Raw genomic sequence first — 19,949 nt, 5'->3', positions numbered from 1 at the left:
ACGGTGTACAATCATTGAAAGTTGACTTGCGGAACACAAATGTATTAAGCTATAATAAAATCAAACGGATATTTCGATAGCTCCTGCTATCTTCATCAACGTTAAAGTGATCAACGTCATAAAAAAGCTAAAAAGCAATTGTTCATATAGAAAATAAAAGAAATAAGAGAATTTTTTACACTGGATGATTCAATAACGATTTATCGTGTAAACGATAACAAAATATTTTAACAAATCAAATCAGATGACGTCATAATCATTAAAAAACGATAAAATCGTTGCTAATACTACGATTTTAATGTTTTCCATGGTTATGATGTCATCTGATTTTGATTTGTCAAAATATGTTGTTATCGCATAACTAATAAATCGTTATCGAATCGTTCTAGTGTAAAAACTTCTATTATTTCTTTTATTTTCTATATGAACAATTGCTTTTCAGCTTTTTTATCGTTTTCGTTGAAGTACAAACAGGCCTTAAGTCATTACATAATCATGCTGATGTGTCTGTAATAACGGGTTGAATAATGAAAAACTATACAACTTTTTCTGTTTGAATTACCTTAGTTTGATTTACCGAAAGGCCCACTGATTAATCTCAGATAAGATAGTATATCGGTTTAAACTACAATGAGCATATTATCTCATAAGATCAAGCCATAACGTCCGCCCTTAAATCGTCATTTACAGGTTGGTGGAGAGGCTTTCATGGTCACATCAAATATAAGAGCCCAATGGACGAACGAAAATACACACAGCGTTACAAACTTGATCTACAAGTTAGAGGGCAGCATGTTCGTGGAGCACTCAACTCTACCAGGTAGGGCGGTTTGGAGCTGGAGCAGTTTTGAGAGGGATGGGGAATTGTACTTGGCTCAATCTAACGGCGTACACGAAACTAATGACGGTTATGTCGATACAAGCTTTAAAATTTACCAATGGAAGTAAATATACATTCAATAATTATGTTGTAAATAAATGTATATGTATGGTCAACAAAGATATTCGGGTTAGTGCCTCAAAAGTCGTGGTAATGCTCCTACTATACTAAGATCAGTCCATAATGGGGAAAAAGTCACATTCCAAAAGATTTTTGTTTATACATTACATTCATGATGTATGAGTATGAACAGACTTACGAATGACGTAATACTTATTTATCTCAAGAGCATGCGCGTATGATATATACTACCGATATTTATCAATGTTGTATTTATTTACAGCATCTCCTAGTGTAGTATTGTTATCGTTGCATACACGGTCTTTTCTTTAAAAATAGAATAAATTACTTTTGTTTACACGTATCGTATAAATTTGCATATACATTAGGTACACATAGGCCGGTCTCCATAAACGTATAATTTCTCTTGCAAGCATATGAAATAAGAATCAGGACAGATGTTACTGTGCTACAAAAAGTAATTTATTAAACAAGTGAACGTTTCTGAGAAATAAATATTAAAGTACAGATTGTGTAAAATTTGTGTGCATACATATTTCAAACAGGTATTTATCATACAAAGTCTAAAAATATTAATATACATATCTATATAAATATCTAAAAAGTTAAATTAAATTATGGAAATTCATGATTGCATAGTACTACTGTAATATCAGTAAATAAAAAATATATGTTAATATTAATACTACTATAATTATAATTCTTAATATAAATATTATTAACATGGCTTTTATATATTGCTTTTATTATTACTGTATTATTGTTATTATTATTATTATTATTATTACTATTATTATTTATTACGATCATCATTATAATCTATGCCAACTATCTTAAATTATATAACCCCCAAATGGCGACACATTTTACCTCACGAACTGTCAATTTTGACTAGCAGAGAATGAGTAGTTTTATATAGAAAATAATCATTATAATTAATAATTATTATTTTCATCATTATTAAAAATTGTTATCATTATTTACACAGAGGCAATGAAGCGCTATACACAAAAGGAATTTATGTGTTATCATTTGCGTTGACCTCTGTATACTGCTGCACTTAATGTCAATATGAGTAATAGTACAGATATGCCCACTGTATGCTTCTCTTACTATATATAGGCCTACACGTGTACATGCTGTATATCAACTTACTCGATACATTAAACTAGGACTGCATCCTTTCCTCATGACTCTCCTATAAAATTACACAGTAAAATAAAATTTCTTCAGTAAAAAAAATACGAATTTTGGCATTACATGCAAATTCATAGCCCAGCACACTATTCAAGCATTGTAAATATTTATCAATAAGAAACCCTTTAATACAATATATTAAATTGTTTGAATGCTTAATGCACTAGTTTCATCTCATTAAAAACGTTATCGTTGGAAAACAAAACCTTCTTTGGACCAACAAACTGTTTGTAAATCTGGTCTTACTGTCTGAATTAGTCCCTTATTGTAAATTGCTAGTTTAACCCTGATTATACATCTGTAACTGTGCTTGCTGAGAACTGTATATATAAACTCCCAGCCTAGCCATGCTAGGCTGGGAGTTTCAAATGCAAGCAAGTTAATGAATGGTTTGCAAAAACCTAACCATAAAGTAATAAATACTTGAATATAAAGGTTTAAAGTTCAAGAAATTGTAATGTTATGGAAATAAAAATTAAATAAAGAAAATTAAAAAAAATTTACTTGAGAAGCTGAGCAGATAATAATGTAGCCGACATCTTTACACATGCAAGTTGCTTATAAAAAGTACAGTCAAGCCAGGCACACACTTTGCCTTCTGCTCGACAAAGTGTGGGTGCAAATCAAACTGTTCCTGGGCATGGAGAATGGTGGCGCATGTGTGCGATTGATAAGCTTGCAAGCCAAGCAGTGGTTTGCTGGGTGGACATTAAACAAAATACCCATACTGTATGCAAATTCATAGTCGTTGGAAGCATTATGCAAGTGGCCATTATAATAAATAAGAGGTGGTGGTGGGGGGGGGGGATGCTTCACAGATTTGGCTGCTGGACTGCAGACATGCTACCCTTACCCATGCATGATTTAAAGTTAGTGGGGTCTGAGTGAATATCTACCCCACCCCAGCATGGTTGGTGAACCTGGATACCCAGGTGCAGTTGGCAACCTTTAGAGCCCCTATCATTCTACTCAAGGGGGCAGCGACAAGATTTAAAGTTAGCATGGAGATAGAGTCTATACCCACCACAACCCCACCCTGGTTGGGGCTGAGGTAAGCAAATTAAAAAATATAGCACCTTTGGATGCCCGGATAGCAGCTGGCAAACCTGTAGACTCTCTTCACTGTCCCCATCCTCTCCATATGCAGATTTAAAGTTAGTGGGGACTAGAGTTCATACCTACCACAGCCCTACCATGGTTGGAGCTTAGGTGAGTGACTTCTGAAAATACTGCATGGCATCTCCACATTCACAGAAATAGCAGCTGGCAGCACCCTGCTACTATTTCACCTATTCCAACCCCATGCAGGGGCATATACAGGTGAAAGTGAACTAGATACAATACCTGTCTCAGCTCCAACTCATGGTTGAAAAAATGACTCATCTGCCGGGAAATCACTTTAGGGGTTTAAATTTTGAATGCAAATAATCAGGGCCAACTTGTCCCCTGTACCTCTATGACGACAATTTGTCTCCAACCCCCAAAATGTTATAGTTACAATAAATTTTATTATATATGCATACATCTAAACATTTTCAAAATCAACTTTGTCAAAAATTTTTAATGCCAATACAAAGCAAGAGCATGCGGATGGAGTTTTGCGAACATTAATAATAAATTAATTATCTTATTTTATAAGTTTCAGTATATATTTATTTTAAAAAGTAGTAGAAAAAGTGGTCTGGCTAAAGCTGGATGGCCCTGATATGTGCTACCAATACCTTACAGCCTAACTAAAATCATTATTTTTAATTTTTGGTTAATATATTGGTCAGAGGAACAAGGTCCCATGACAGTTTCTGAAACACAGTGGATTAGGACGATGAGCTTTAGAGTTTTTACTTCAAATACTGCACCATGCACTGTACAGCATGAATACATTTTAACTTTATATCCATTTCTTTTGTGCTGGGCCCATCAGACCCAGGCATTTTGTGCTTTGCACCCTGTCATCCCCCAACATGATGCCACTGATTTTGGTCAAGTTTTTCTTATCAAATGCTAATTCTGGCAGAAACAGTATGTGGCCTAATAAAGGTTTTGATCCATTTCAGGTCCATGTGAAACCCACCAGGCCTGTTATGGCAAGACTGAGTTAAATTGAGGCAATTTGATTTGTGGCTCGGTGGAGTTGAGGTTTCCTGGTATTACCATAAGACATTACCTGCCTCATAAACACATTTTGTGGATGGCACTTGGGCCCAATTCGTCATAATCTTTCCTACTTATCCATACTTTTCGAAACATAGATAAAGATCCAAGAATGGAGCCACCAATCCAGACATTCATGCTTCGTTCAGGAGCAGCAATAATCTTGACTCTAACGGATGGGGGCGCTAATGACTTCACTTCCTTTTGCAATCTCTCTGCAAAGCCTGGAAAGAGCGTCGTTGATCCAGACAGCACAATATTACAATATATGTCCTTCCTTGTATCGATTCCACAATTCATTATACTTTGGTGTACAGTCTGGTGAATTCCACATTGATCCATTTCAATTAGCCATGGGTTAAATAGGGCTTCGGGACATCGGAATCGCTCGCTTCCGATTGTGATCTCCTGACCATCAGGAAGTAGGAAGCTCTTCTCTAAAGATGAACTGGATGTTGCCCTCTTCATCTCTTCCTCAAAATCTTGAGCAACGTAGCAGAGGTTTTCCTTTACTTTTTGTACCTTTTCCATCTCCGCTAAAATAAAAGTTTTTTAATTATTTATATTTAGTATTTTTATTATTTTTATTAAACAAATGAGGTTTGCCATCTCAAAACCAGCATCAGTGGGAAAACAATGAAAATGGACTTTTTAATATATTCTTATCTCTACATTACAGGCTTTACAATGATGGGTCAATTACTGGTATCAACTTATTATTGCCAAAGTTATGAGTAAATTTATTATGGCTTTCCTGTGTTAAAGCATAAAACTTAGGATCCATTCTTATGTTAATTACTCAGTTTAAGAATATAGTGAGAGATTTTAGGATCCTCAACTATGAAATTTCCTAATCCAAAGTAAAGTAAAATAACATTAAAGTTATTGTGGTATGGAGATACACCTCCACTGGTGTTAATTAAAGGTGGTAATAAATATTTTAGAAGACAGTTATGTCCTCATTGGGATTCCAACCCAAGACCTTCTGGTTATATTAATCTAAAGTTTATTTCAAACTATGTTCATTCTCTTTTGCCCATTCTTAAAAATCATAAAAACTCAACCCTTGTACTAACCTGTATTCCTAAATGTATACCCTCTTTCACACAGCAACTTATTCATATACTCGGTGAGGTCACATCCTCCGAAGTTGATCCTCTGTATAGCTTTTCTGATGGCATATCCTTCGTAGATAGGTACAATATGTGCCACACCATCCCCTATATCTACGCCTAAAGCACTACCTCTACCAGAGGCATAAATAGACATCTGCGCCTGGATGCTCACATAGAAAGCAGGAACGTTGAATGTTTCAAACATTACCTGATGGGTACAATCAAATTTGAATGGATAAACTCGAAAAGAAGTAATTGGAAATATTCAACAACTTCCACTGCAATATGAAAAAAAAAAAACCAGGTACAGACTGAATCTAACCTCGACTAATGTAAGCAAGATAGTTTCGTCGGCCGACATTCAAAATAAAAATTGCGATAAAATAACAAATAACACCTCAGGTTTTTCTTGTTTTAACATTTGCGTTTTCCCATCTTATTCACATCATATCATATCATTTATTTTAAAATTTAAAATTTCTAAAAGCGAACATATAAATACAAACAAACATTACTGTAACACCTAAAATAAAGCTAGGCCTTAATACCTCTGTCATCTTCTCTCTATTTGATATAGGGTTCAACACAGGTTCTGTCAGTAATACTGGATAATCCTTTGGACAAACGTTGAGTTCATCATAAAAGCAATGGTGCCATATCTTTTCCATGGCGTCCCAATTGGTGATGATGCCACGTTCAATAGGATACTCAATACTCAAAGTTTCGAGATTGGAATAGGCTTCATGACCGACAAAATAATCTTTTTGTCCTGTCAACTAAAAGAGATGTAGTAGAAGAAATTCATATTTCTATTGAAAACAGTGAACAGAATTGTAATAACTATACAATACATCAATACTGAGAAATAGTGCAAGGTTTAATTTTCTGAAAAATTATGCACAGAAATCAGCACTTATATCCAAAAAGCAGAACAGTTTTCATTCTAGGATTTTTTTCCCTGGGATTTAACCACACAGGCCCTGATTTAAAGTGAGGTACTGAGTGAGGGCTCACTTCAATCCTAATACTTGTCAAAAAAATATTCAATTTCTTGATGTTTAATTTCGAAAAAAAAAAAAAAAAAAAAAAAAACCAAAATGATGTAGGCCTAGGCCTAATTTGCAACGGAGTGGGCGTGGCCAGGTAGCCCAAGTTTAAATCACAGTTGTGAGCATTTACTAAGCAGCAATAATAACAAAAGGCAAAACCAGAAGATTGTAGGCACACCACTAGAGTCTAGACTAAGCCCGGCCTACGCCCACTTTACACAGTCGTGTATGTTGTGCCTATGCACGTTGGGAGATCGGCTTAGCGGCTAGCCATTAGTTCTTACCTGATACCTAGGCCAACCAACGATTGCTGGGAAAATGACCTTCGGGCTATCTTCCCCTGCAAAACCAGCTTTACAAGCCACAGATCCATTATCGATAACAATCGTCGCGATATCTCCATCACACATCTTTTCAGTGTATTGTACTTACTGATCAGTACATTATAAATTTGCGGTGACATTCACCTGTGACTTCTCCCTCTAGGGCCTGACATTTTTGTTCGTTGTTGACATGAGAACGCCACTATCGTTCGTGTTAAGGCAGTAAAGGATCTATAGGCTTTATACTCCAGGCGTCAATCTGTACCTTATGATTTTATTTATTCTGAACAGGGAATGACAAAGAGCAACCCTCCCTCCTCCAGCTCACCACCTCCTCCAGCAGTAAAAAAAATCACTAACAAGTGTGAAATCATTTTAATAAGATATTAAAATGACTAAATCCCCTAAAAAGGGGAATATCTGCTGGACACCCACAAACTTCGTCAGATGGCCTAAATTCTCGTCTCTTGCGACCATGAGTTTCCGTCCTTTAATATGATGAAGTTTTTAAGACGTCTTCCTCCAAATTAATTAAAGACCACTTTTGGGACCGCGGTTTTAGTGGTCTTTAGCAGCTTTGTGGTAATTAAAATTCCCCTAATTAAAGACCGACACTAAAGGTGGTCTTTAAATATCTCTGTTTTAAATTAAGAAATGATAATATATGTACCGTAGTAAATGTAAGATTGTTTTATTCCAACAAATCGAATCTAAGATTGCATGCCCCACCCTTCCCCTCCCCCCAGATATTTTCCTCCTGAAATTTTCCCCAGGTTATTTTTCCTTGTGACATGCGGCCCGATTTTCATATATTTTTTTTAAACTGCATTAAAAACACTAAAATCACTATAGGCCCTATGTTTGAAGGAACATTTTTAGTTGGGTCTGCCAAAAACCATGATATGATAAATGTTTAATGTTTGAAAGTTTTCTTTCAAGTGTTTCAGAATGGATGCTGTTCCTGAATCATTATACACCATTTCTCGGAAGCCACACAAAAGTTAAAAGAACACTAAATGACAGGCAGTGGCCGTAGTAAGTTTTCTTACCGTGAATGTCTAATTTTGCTGTGCACCGGGTGATGATCCAGTGGCACTGACTTCTGGTAGACAATTTGATAATACAGTAGTAAAAATTTGTAAAATCATGCTCATGAAATTGGGGGATAGGAGATGGTATCTTGCTTGATCGCGGGAGCGCGGAAGGGCAATATCCAGGAGACTCCATGGCCCATCGCGGAGAGCGTATTTTTTCTGCAATAGGTCTACACCATGGGAAGAATTAGTTTTAAATTAGTCTAAACTAATTCCTCCATGAGGATATGAATTTCATTTTAGCCAATCAGAATGTAGCAGAGTGAAGATCCTGATTAATTACGCATGAGTATGTCTGACGTCATCGGGGCTTCCTATGTTCTGATTGGCTAAAAGAAACGATATTGCTTATTGTGTTGCATGGGGGAAAAAACGCTTCTAGGCTTATGAAACTCTGCAGGAGACTAAAATTAATGCGCACATGTGGTGTTTAGTTTTCTCGTTTAGAGAGAAATGAAGAAATAATACATTAAACAGTTTAAAATATATTTTGTTTACTTATTTTTTATGGATGTACACTTTCAGATCGGTGGCACACGTTTACAGTGAACAGTGCATCCTTATAATCAACAATACAAAAAAAAAACAAGAGAACATAAAGCTCAGAAGTCTACCTACAGACAAACAAACTAAAACAAAGAAGCACATTAAGTTAATTAAACTTGACACCTAGAAACAAAACGTTAATTTACATAAAGAACGGTAAAATCAACGGATAAATGAGTTGCGTATAAATATCATTCTTATAACTTTATATATATGTACAGTTACCGGTACTGCATGCTGTTATTTTTATTCCTAATAGAACATATGGTCCATACATCAATTTTCCATTATAAAGTGTTACTGTAAAATCGCCACTAACATTATCGTTGTTATTCAATATTCGGGCCACACTACACACTGTACAAAAACACCATAGACCTATTATCTTGTAATGTGTATTGGCTAATATTTCTATGTGAAGGTCATAGCATAATTTAATATAGGAAAAATGCTTTAACATCACTATGTATTTTATACTGGTCTTTGATTGGAGGGAAAATTTCGAGTTGGGCCCTTCAAAACCATGGTCTTTTGTCTCTAAAATTAGATATAGTCTTTAATTGGAGGGAACAGCTAATGATAAAATATAGGCATTCAACCGTGGCCGCAGAAAAAAATGTATTTAATAGGAGGTGGTCTTTAATTGGAGCCTTGGATGGGTCCTTAATTGGAATGAAACCTGTATTAATTTAATTAACGATACCGGTACTCTTACAAAATGAGTTTGAAAGAAGCTTCTAAAAGGCCGCAGAAATAGAACAATTCATTGAAAGCAATCATGACCTATCCTAAATTACTGTCTGTCATGAGAGATAAAACAAATGAAAAATTCAATTTCATATTTTGTTGATTTTGTATATTTATTGTAAGCAAATCATTAACTTACAATTCAAAATGTAAATGAGAAACAACGGTCAGTGTTAAATAACACTTTCCTTTTTCGTATCATTTATTTTTCTCGAAAAATACAGGAAAAAACAGACGCAATGAGAAACAACAACAGAGAGAAAAAACAAAAAGCGAACTAAATCAACTATCGAGTGGTTTCCCCAGTACATATTAAAAATATCACAGTTATCAAAAATAAAGATAAACTATATATCATTTGTAAAAAAAAAAAAGGGAAAAAATCAGAAATTCAAAAAATTAATAATTTAAAACTTTGAAAAGGCTATATACAGATATTGGCTGATAATTATTTTAAGGTTTTTTGCAGTAAAATTTCTGTAAATTAATTTAAAAAAAATATTTTTTATTTGTTTCTTATTTTAATTTAGTTTTAACCCTTTCAAGCTATTCAAAATTTGAAAGGCGTTTTGAATTTTTTAATCAACTCCAACATAATGCAGACGCATGTTATTATTGGTTTCTTTTATGTAGGCCTAGTTCGTTTCACAATAACAACGTTAAACAACTATAATTGATAACGCTGGCATATCGTTTATTCAAAAATAGGCAAAACTATTTCAACATCTGCTTACATCTATAAAATTAATAAATAGAATTATATATAAATTTATGTATGTTATTCGATTAAAACATATAAATATAATAGGTGAGTAAATAAAACAATGAAGACAAATTGAATGTCATTAATTTTTTTTAAAGACAATCTCAGCATCGAACACCTGTGCGCTTTGAATCCAAGAAACAGCAGATACAAATATTAACATTTTGTAACCGTTCCAATGATGTCAAGTTACGCTGAATCTAATAAATAAGTTTAGTAGAAGTATTGAATAACGTAATGTCTACCAATTAATAGTAAGCATGTTTACAAGATTGTATTAATCTGGTATTGCAGTTTCCAACGAATTGCTCCATTAATTCCAGCCATAAGGTGGTGGAGGATAACCCTGATAACTATTAGTTGGTGGCACTCCAGAAGGTGGCTGTGTAGGTGGATATGCAGCGCCAGACGGAGGATAGGCAACAGGTGGTGGTGGTTGGTTGTTTGGCGGTGGATAGTAGTTCTGGTGGTAATTCGGTTGCGGCGGTGCGTACGTCATTGGCTGAGGTGGATAGTGTCCGGGCTGTTGACCTGGCTGCATGTGAGCATTCTGAGGTAAACCGTCCACCTAGATTGTAATAAAGAAAAATACCTAAATTGGTCATTTAAAGCCGGGAACTCACTGTGTCATACGGTCGTCTTAACGAGATTCTATGAAAAGTGCAACTCCACGACGCGTGCGCACACGGATCGTTTTTAATGACCAGACCAGAATAAATTCAGACTGCCGTCGTGTCGCCAGTGAGCGGAGTTGGAGTCGGCCGACATCATCCATGGAGAACTCAACACGACGATGCCACGTCGCGTCGTCAAGCGCTCACAAAGGGATGGATTCGTCGGCCGACGGTCTAGTGTATGCCATCTGTTCCAATGATTTTTAAGTGCAGTAGACAGGGGACCATTGTACATACGGCTAAACGTCTCTTGTGAAGGACGTTGGACTATATTCCTAAGAGGGTAGGCTGATAGAAAACAACGATCACTGTGGCGGATACAGGAGGTGGGGGAGAAGTGGAGGAGAGACGCCTCCCCCCCCCCCCCTTAAATTTTCCAAAACTAAAAAAAAAAATGGAGAGGTGCCCTAATCATAATTCTTTTTTACCTCAGCCCCAACCATGGCGGTCTACACTCCGATCATGGACCTATTATAGGTCCATGATCCAATAGTTCCTCCCTGGGACCCCTCTATTTCGAATTCCTGGATCCGCCACTGAACATGAACACAAATCGTATAATTAAACATTAAATCTCGCTAGTAATGAGTAATGTTTCTATATATATTTCTATGTCTCCGTATAAAGGTATAATTACCATTTTTTAAAAATAAAATATAAAAACTTTTACACGGAATTTTGACTAGTTGTTGAAAACTTTAAAAATAGAAAGTTTGTAATCAGTTCTCAAAATGAATAAATTAAACTTTATAGAAGTTGTTCTTACATGTACATTGACGACTGTCTCAGTAGTACCATGTGATCGTTGATTGTTAGACCCGGATGAAGCAATTGCTGCACCGGCTACAGCTCCAACGGCAAGCGCTCCAATAGGGGGACCGCGTCTTCTTGGAGGTCCGACAACAACAACTCTCTTTGGAAAAGGTATGAATGATTGATACAACAATAAATAATACCAGAACTAACATGCGACATTAATCGAGAAATTCATAATTATTTATTTGCAATGATTAATTATACCAAACACATCCGCTGATCATTTACAATTACATGATAGTTTAAATTAAAGTAATTCCGTAATTCATGTAGGTACAATAGAAATATATAACTCCATGAAAAATAATTTCGAATGCCAGATGTAAAAATAAAATATAGGCCTAACAAACTATAAATCGATGCCATATTTATTCGAATAAACGCCCCGCTAGGGCTTTGAACAAACGCCCCTCGAATAAACTCTCCCTCTAAAGCCTCAATTGGTATAAACACCTCCCTCGAATAAACGTCCCGAGGCGTTTATTTTTCCTTGAATAAACACCACCCCCCGCCCCTTAAAAAAATGACTGAAAACAAATCTAATGGAAGCAACATCATTTTCAACACATTCTATTAGGCCTACACTGTAAAAACTGCATTGAGCATTTAAACACAAAGCTCCACGCAATGTTGTCCCGTTTTTGGTGACACGTTTAAAAACTAAACGTGCTTAGGCCAGAATGTGGTTAGGTTTCTGACGTTTTGTTGATTAGCATTAAATGTAATCTAAGCACATTCATTTATAAACAGTCAATACGGTATCCTAAATACATTAAGCTATGTCTAAACACGTTTAGCTTTTAAACGTGTCACCAAAAACGGGACAACATTGCGTCTAGCTTTGTGTGTAAATCCTCCACGCTGTTTTTACATTGTAAAGGCCAACTCAGACAGCGTCGGCCGACGCATCCCGACCCGATTTATCGTCGGGGACAGTCTTAAGCCGTCGTGAGAAATATTAAACACGTTTAATATTCTACTACGCGACTGCCCCCGACGCACACCATCGCGTCTGCGTTCAACTCACACATACCCGACGCGACAAAAAATCGCGTCGGGCTGCGTCGGCCGACGCTGTCTGAGTTGGCCTTAATGTTCTGCGCCAGCAGAATTAATCAGTTGTACCTGGTTGGGGGATCAAGAAGTCTTTATGCTCACGCAATAACACATTTTGACAACTATGTGTTGTTAGTTCCACATTCACAGTGAAATTAATGACTGTTTTTTTGAGTACCCATTTTACATTAACAAAAATAATAAACGCCTCTCTCGAATAAATGCCCCTCAAAAACCTTTCTCAACAATAAACACCCCCAGGCGTTTATTCGGATAAATACGGTGTGTGTTAAATATACAGTACTAGTCTTAGGACTATTTAGACTCCACGATGCGTCTCATACAATTACTAAGATCTAAAAATATTGACCAAAAAACTTACTCTTCTGGGCATCTTTAATGTCGTACCGTAGTCACTCCAATTTTAACAAATAATTGTCAATTAGGGGAGAAATCCTATTTTGTTGATTCTCATTAAATTTTACAGTATATTATTCAATATCACATGTTTCATTAGTCAGACTCTTCGATTAATTATTTACTTATTTTAATCCAGGATTCTCTCAAATGATTATTTTCAGAAGATTAGCATAAAATCAGGCTTAAATTTTGGAACGTAAAAAGTGATTCATTTTTGTCCAAGTTTTAGTTAATATTTTTGTACGAATTATTTCATGAATAAATTACAATAAATGCCTAGCTTATGAATGATCTAACCCTTTTATGACAATGGAATGTTACGCTTTGATATCTTACTGGTGTTTATAGGTTTTACAATAATGTACTGGTACCACTGGCTGGTACCAATTGTATTTGTTAGAGCTTAAATTTCCTGATGGTCACAGTGAAATTTCGACAACCTCAGTTATATTCGAATAGGTGACGTTGCGATAGGCCAGCTGCGTCGCAATGAAAAAAAAATCAGAATCACATGAGCCTATTATTTAAAAACATATTGTTTGATTATATAGGCCTAATAAGCATATAAAACGCAGAATTACATTCGTACAACTTTATTTACTCGAAAATCATACAAAGATGCACACTACTACAGTCTAAAAATAAAATAATTTTGATTATATTTATTGTTGGATAAACATTATTGATGATTTGTACACCATGCATTACTATAAAATACTACTAAAATATAAGATTGATAAAAATGTATAGACCCTACTTATATACAAAAATATATCGTATTATATCCATAAATGATATATTATATGATAAAATTCTTTGTTCTAAAATGTTATTATTTAATTAAAATTATCCTTTTATTGCAATCTTTATGGTAGATTAGATATTACAATATATTTGCTAAAATGTACACATTCAAGAATATAAAAAAAAAACATTTAGGACATAAAAAAGAATATCCAAAGTAGACATATCGATGAAAGAAAAATAGATAAATAAATAAAATATCAAAGTTTAAAAATTTTTAAATACATCTTTGAAACAGTAAAAAAGTCATTCTTGACTAGCAATCTTAGTGAAATCGAATTTACCAGATCCAATGGGAAAGTATAACAACGGTAACACTTAGTCGTTCCCACTAGATAAACCTCACTTCGCAGACAATTTACGTGTACGTATTTTAATTATGCATGTTCATGAGTAAATAAAATGTTTAAGTCTGCCTTAGGTCACGGTACCAGTACAAAGCTATCATGCATAGTGTTATTCTAATTAACAATGTACAGTAATTACGATTAAGATCAAATACTAATATAAACAATGGCGTGCATTTACATTATGATGGTAGTTACCTTTATACAAAATATACTTTTGTTCTAATCTAATAATAAGCTACAAAAGTAATGTAACAGAAAATAATTATAATAATGTTCAAACAAAATAACTTTGCAAATGACTGATACAACAGTGATAATAATGACTGTATATGGATTCATAATAGGGTCTATATATTTTTGTACTGACTTATAATTACATTGACACTGAAAACTAAAGAGCGAAGCTCTACAACACATCACTGGGTTGTTGGAGGAGGATACTGTTGTTGCGGTGGGTAATACCCTGGTGGCGGTGGGTACTGATATGATCCTTGTGGTGGATAGCCTCCTTGTGGTGGTGGATAGCCTCCTTGTTGTGGGGGATAGCCTCCTTGTTGTGGGGGATAGTAGCCCGGAGGTGCAGCCGGATATGCGGGATTGTGAGGTGGAGGCGGTGCCGGCTGAGGTGGAGTCTATCGAATCAGAAACAAAGACATGTAGTTAGTATTGAATGAGTAGGCCTAACAAACATGCAAAAAAAGAATTATAATATACAGGCTGTGATGATATAGTTGAACAATTAAGTTAATAAATTATTTGCTATTTTTTTTGTTTTAGCCTAAAAAAAAACCACTTTTTTTTTGTCCGTCATCCGCCGCCCTAAAATCCGAAAATAAGGGGCGGGTCTTTTTTCTTTTTTTTCCTTGTTTTCTTTCTTTCTTAAAAGTTTCATTTTTAAGTTAAAACCGACACGATTTTGATTTTAAACGACCGACGGTTCCATAGCACACCCACTACGACCGTTTCACGCTTGGTTAACTCTAAAATTTCTCCCCTCTTGGTTGGTACTACTACAGTACTACCAATCCCTCTTCCAATCCCAACCACAAAAAATTAGCCCCAAATTGCAAGGAGACCTGTACATATATTTAGTTTCTACATTAAAAAAATAAAGTTTTTTATCCCACCCCCTCATCTTCTACAAATCTATATACAAGCCTGCGTTTTGGTAATCTTTCTAAAAAAAAAAAAAAAGGCCCGCCCCTTCACTTCAATATTTACATTGTGACAGCAAACACACCATTATTTTTTAGGCCTAATATGATATTATATAATTTTGTAAAGTGTTTTGTAAACTGAAATGTATATTTATAATATGTTGATCTCGACATTCTAAACTTGATTTATTTTTGCAAAGCAAACCATTCCATGCATTACATATACAACCATATAAATATATATATACATATATATATATTTATATATATATATATATTAAATAGTTTTGCATTATGTGGCCGTTTGCCCGTCGGAGGAATTTTATTACACAATTCCTGTATTCATTTGTTTATTTATTTCATAGGTTATTTATAACTACATTCGCTGAGAGCTATGTTATGTATTATTATGTCCTTTATTCGAGCACTGTATTTACCTTTCTTTATATATATATATATATATATTATATATATATATATATATATCATTAAGAACGATAGAATATTTTTTGTACTAGAATTCGTGTAAAGACTTAATTTGCTGCCAGATAATTGAATGGATTAGTCTATAAACCAGATTAGTTATAGTAATTCTAATATTGAATAGTTTTTAAACGTATACCCAAAAATTAAGATCATAAAGTAAGCGCATATCTCGTTAAGCAAACAAAACGAAAAGATCCAAATGGCGTATCAGTGGGGGTGGGGGGGGGTGGGGTGAACAAAACTTCCCTCCCCAAGTCGCCCCCTCAAGTGTTTGAAGCAAAACAAGTCACCTCATATCACCTTATTTTAAGACCACTCTCTTAATCATTGATCCCCTTCACTTTCGTGCCCCCCTTATCACCTCCCCCATTTAAATGCTGTCAAGATAACTTTTACGAAATCCTGGTAAGATATCTGAAAAGTTCCCACCTATCACTATTACCATGTTGTCTTGTAAGTTAACATTTTGATTATTACCGTATATAATGTAGAGATAACATTGAAATAGTGACGTTGATTATTAATACAGGACTTCGGATATACGTGTGGTATTTAAAAAACAGCGTGTATCATTAGGTAATACCAAGGATAGACTGATACGCCTATTATTAAGAATTAAGGAATACATGTAGCGATTGTGGTGCAGTTGGGGTTTAGTTCGCGAGTATAAATTTAGTCACATTATACAGCTCGTGATACTTTAAACAGAGTCTGGATGGGGGAAAGGTACTTGGCAGACCTACTCATTCATCTATTTTCTGTGTATCTCTCTTCAGTGGCGGATTCAAGGTAGGGGGAACAGCCGGCCAGCTCCCCTCCCTATTTTTTCAGAATTCTAAAAAAAAAAAAAAAAAAATGGAGAGAAAAGGAAAATTATATTCAAATTTAGGTATGAGAGTGCCATTTTCGGCCATCTAGATGTGTCTTAATCATAAATATTAATTAATAATTTATTTAGTTTAAATAACCATTATGAGGATATTGATATAGTCACACCTATGCCATAGCCCAATATGTAGGCATCGTGGGAGTACATACGGTAATGAATAATCCGTAATTGATGTGACATCCGCATTATACATTGTATTTGTATCATCTTTTCAGCGAACGCCATAGCCTATGGCTATAGAAAACATTATTAAGTTATACATTCTAATTTCCATAATTGAACAGGCAAGATATATTGTGTGTATCCATGGTGTATCTGATTATGAATAACCTGAAACGATGACGTCATAAAAGGATATTGACAAGCGTAATCGATGCGTGTTTATATAATGTCATGTGATGGCACTTCAAAATGCATCACGTGCTCGCTGTAGGAAATAATATTAATGCCGGAATATTTGCATTCAGCAATGAAATTTAACAGTGCAACCGCATTAAGCACGGATCCGGTGCTATCTGTTATACACTGTATCACGTGAGCCGTAAATTCAAAAACCGACCAGCAACTCTACTAGGCCCTATATGTATATCGACTCCTATATAAGATGGTCTATTTACTGTTTTAATTAACCTGTGCTTGCTTAATAATCGTCATGACACAACAGTGATATTGGGCAATCGAACCGCGATTTAACACATTGATAAATAAAAAAGGGTATAAATACTCGGGTAGACTATTTTCTAACAAACTGGGAAAAGTAGGTCAAGGCCTATATATATATATATGCTCAAAATGAATATATAGAGTGTATATATATATATATATATATATATATATATATATATATATATTGGAAACAGACAGAATATATATAATTATATATATATAATTATATAGGCTATATATGTATAAATATATATATATATTGGCTTATAACATATATATATATATACATTGGCCTATAACATATATATATATAATATATATTTTCCTATAATTATATAGGCCTATATAATTATACACGATACATATACATGCAATATATTATGTATATAGTATCATAAAAGCCTAAAAGTAGGCCTACTGTATAATGTTCTTTACTGCCCATGTGAAAGTACAAAGTACATGTAATATGTCATTTTAATACTATGTTATGCTTACGTGTACGACGTGTACAACTGTTTCCTTTGGTTTAGGTTTTGAGCTCGCAATCGCAGCTCCTGCTACAGCCCCAACGGCTAGAGCTCCCAACGGGGCACCAATACCGTGATGGTGGTGGTGGTGACCATGATGGTGTCCAAAACCTCTCTGTAAGATAAACAACAATTTTGTTTATGAGCTTATTACATGAATCCATGAATCACGGTTATGATGGATACGATTGTCATTCAATCTTTACACAATGGGCTGGTATCGATATTATAAGTATAGTTCAACGCTGCTCTTGTAATATGCTTATGGTAATTCAATTCATTTTATTGACAATGCTATGAATATGATATGATAAAGTAATATACTTTACTCATCATAGAACATATACTTACCCCGTGATGCCCATGGTGACCATGATGATGACCTCTGCGCATTCTGTTGTTTTTGATTTCCTAAAACGGATTAAACTGGTTAGAAACAGGCCAAGTTACGGAATAAACGCTGAATCGGAATCGATGACCCTCCCTTCTAGTGTGTCGATGCGTCATCGGACCATTCCATTATTATATAGCCACTGTGCAATCTAAGGCATAAAACCAAATTGTCGTAATAATACGGGTACCACTCGCCCGATACCTGTATAGTAAAGAAATGCCTATCCATGCAGTGCATTGTAAGTGTTTACTTTCACATTGGCAACCACTTCCTCAGCAACGGAAATATTTTTAAGTTGTTGACAACAGTTAACATTTCTTCAGGTGAATGCAATTATTTGTTTCACCCTTTATCAAAATATTAATTATTAATATAACTATTAATATGAACTATTGTGTTTTAGAAAAAGGTGCACTAAAAAAAAACACCATTACATCTAATACACCATGGACGAATACAAATCAAAAACAATCAAATTATATTAATGTACGGTAACAATTAATAGGCCTAAGGTTTATAATGTAAATGTGGCGTACTCCATTAAAATGCATGTTACTGTATAATGTTTTTAGCGTTGTTCAAATAAAATTATAGCAACATTACGCCAAAATAGGCTACAAAGTTATTAAACTACGCGGTTGAAATTACTAGCTGGGCATGCGCAGTATATACTTCGGGTGGACGGCTTGTGGTAGTAGATAATTTAAAAGATAGTCAATAAATTGAACCAATGTTTTATTTGATCTAAGACAACTATAATATTTGTCACAGATTTGATTTACTTTCGGGGCTTTTTTAATTTTTTTTTTTAGGTCATGGTATTATCAATTAAAGCAAATCGAATGACGCTGAGTGTCGTGATGCAACCTATGGAATGATCGTGAGTTGAGGTCGATTTTAATCACAGACGGCTTTCAATAAATTAGTGAATACTAATATTACGCAAAACTTCTACAAAGTTATTACAACGCGGGTGAAATAGCTATTCGTCGCCATTGTGTGGAATAGATAATTAAAATTTAGTCAAAAAAGTGCTACCAGTGTCTTATTTGATTTATTACCTTACTAACACGGCTCCATTATTTATTTTGGTTTCGGTTTTGGTCAATTTTGATATCAAATAAAAAAAATCGAATTATGTTCTGTAATGGCGCAGAGTACGGTACCGTGATGGCAACCCTTGGAATGATCTTCAGTTCTTGAGACCGAATTTGATCACAGGTTTTCCATGAAGTAGGTGCACATGTATTTCATATTATTTGTTTGTTTCTTGTCGTTGCACGTATTTTATCTTTTTTCTCGGTGTCTTTTTTGCATATTTTATATTTATTTCTGACCATATCATCCTTGGTGTGATTTTTGCCAATAAAAAACTAATTGAAGTTGTACGAGATTACAAAATAAATGCACGTAAGGCCAATTGTACCGTATAAATTAGTTTGTACTGATAACCGTTTTGTAGCCACGTGATAGTCTAACGCGTGTAGAACATCACTTGCGTGGCTTTTCCACCTAATTCCCAGGATAATTGTTCAATATTTTATAAATTACTATCTTGTAGGCCCTATTATGATAATGCCTAAATTGTATCTTGTTATGTTTTGTTTGGAATTGTATCGTTTAAATATTTTACTAGCCATTTAAGGTATAAATTATCATGGAACTAATGTTTCTATATCTTAATGACTAGAAAATGTACCGTACTCACTACTAGACCTATCTCTATATATCCGACGAGTAAAATTGATTCTGAATCCAAATCTG

The 19,949-nt window shown here is 34.7% G+C and overlaps 3 protein-coding genes across 3 annotated transcripts; all 3 read right to left on the bottom strand.

Annotated features, from left to right (window-relative positions):
• Nucleotides 1-4,292: 4,292 nt before the first annotated feature.
• LOC117107070 (actin-like) lies at nucleotides 4,293-6,986 on the bottom strand. The gene is made up of 4 exons (XM_033248596.1): nucleotides 6,758-6,986; nucleotides 5,973-6,200; nucleotides 5,386-5,632; nucleotides 4,293-4,845 (listed from the first exon to the last, which is right to left on the bottom strand). Exons 1-4 carry the CDS (start codon nucleotides 6,881-6,883, stop codon nucleotides 4,328-4,330), a joined length of 1,119 nt encoding a protein of 372 aa, XP_033104487.1. The 5' UTR covers nucleotides 6,884-6,986; the 3' UTR covers nucleotides 4,293-4,327.
• A 1,381-nt stretch (nucleotides 6,987-8,367) lies between these two features.
• LOC117107071 (basic salivary proline-rich protein 1-like) lies at nucleotides 8,368-18,347 on the bottom strand. Its single transcript, XM_033248597.1, has 5 exons — nucleotides 18,143-18,347; nucleotides 17,760-17,906; nucleotides 12,875-14,698; nucleotides 11,387-11,533; nucleotides 8,368-10,514 (listed from the first exon to the last, which is right to left on the bottom strand). Exons 3-5 carry the CDS (start codon nucleotides 12,884-12,886, stop codon nucleotides 10,260-10,262), a joined length of 414 nt encoding a protein of 137 aa, XP_033104488.1. The 5' UTR covers nucleotides 12,887-14,698; nucleotides 17,760-17,906; nucleotides 18,143-18,347; the 3' UTR covers nucleotides 8,368-10,259.
• LOC117107064 (calcium-binding protein P-like) lies at nucleotides 14,483-18,184 on the bottom strand. The gene is made up of 3 exons (XM_033248589.1): nucleotides 18,143-18,184; nucleotides 17,760-17,906; nucleotides 14,483-14,698 (listed from the first exon to the last, which is right to left on the bottom strand). The coding sequence occupies exons 1-3, from the start codon at nucleotides 18,182-18,184 to the stop codon at nucleotides 14,483-14,485; spliced, it is 405 nt and encodes a 134-aa protein (XP_033104480.1).
• Nucleotides 18,348-19,949: the final 1,602 nt, after the last annotated feature.

The sequence above is a fragment of the Anneissia japonica genome, unplaced genomic scaffold (assembly GCF_011630105.1).
Source record: "Anneissia japonica isolate Jap-2015-1 unplaced genomic scaffold, ASM1163010v1 scaffold288048_len465947_cov159, whole genome shotgun sequence".
Taxonomy (NCBI): domain Eukaryota; kingdom Metazoa; phylum Echinodermata; class Crinoidea; order Comatulida; family Comatulidae; genus Anneissia; species Anneissia japonica.
Note: the sequence above shows the minus strand (reverse complement) of the source record. Positions and strands in the feature narration are given on the sequence as shown.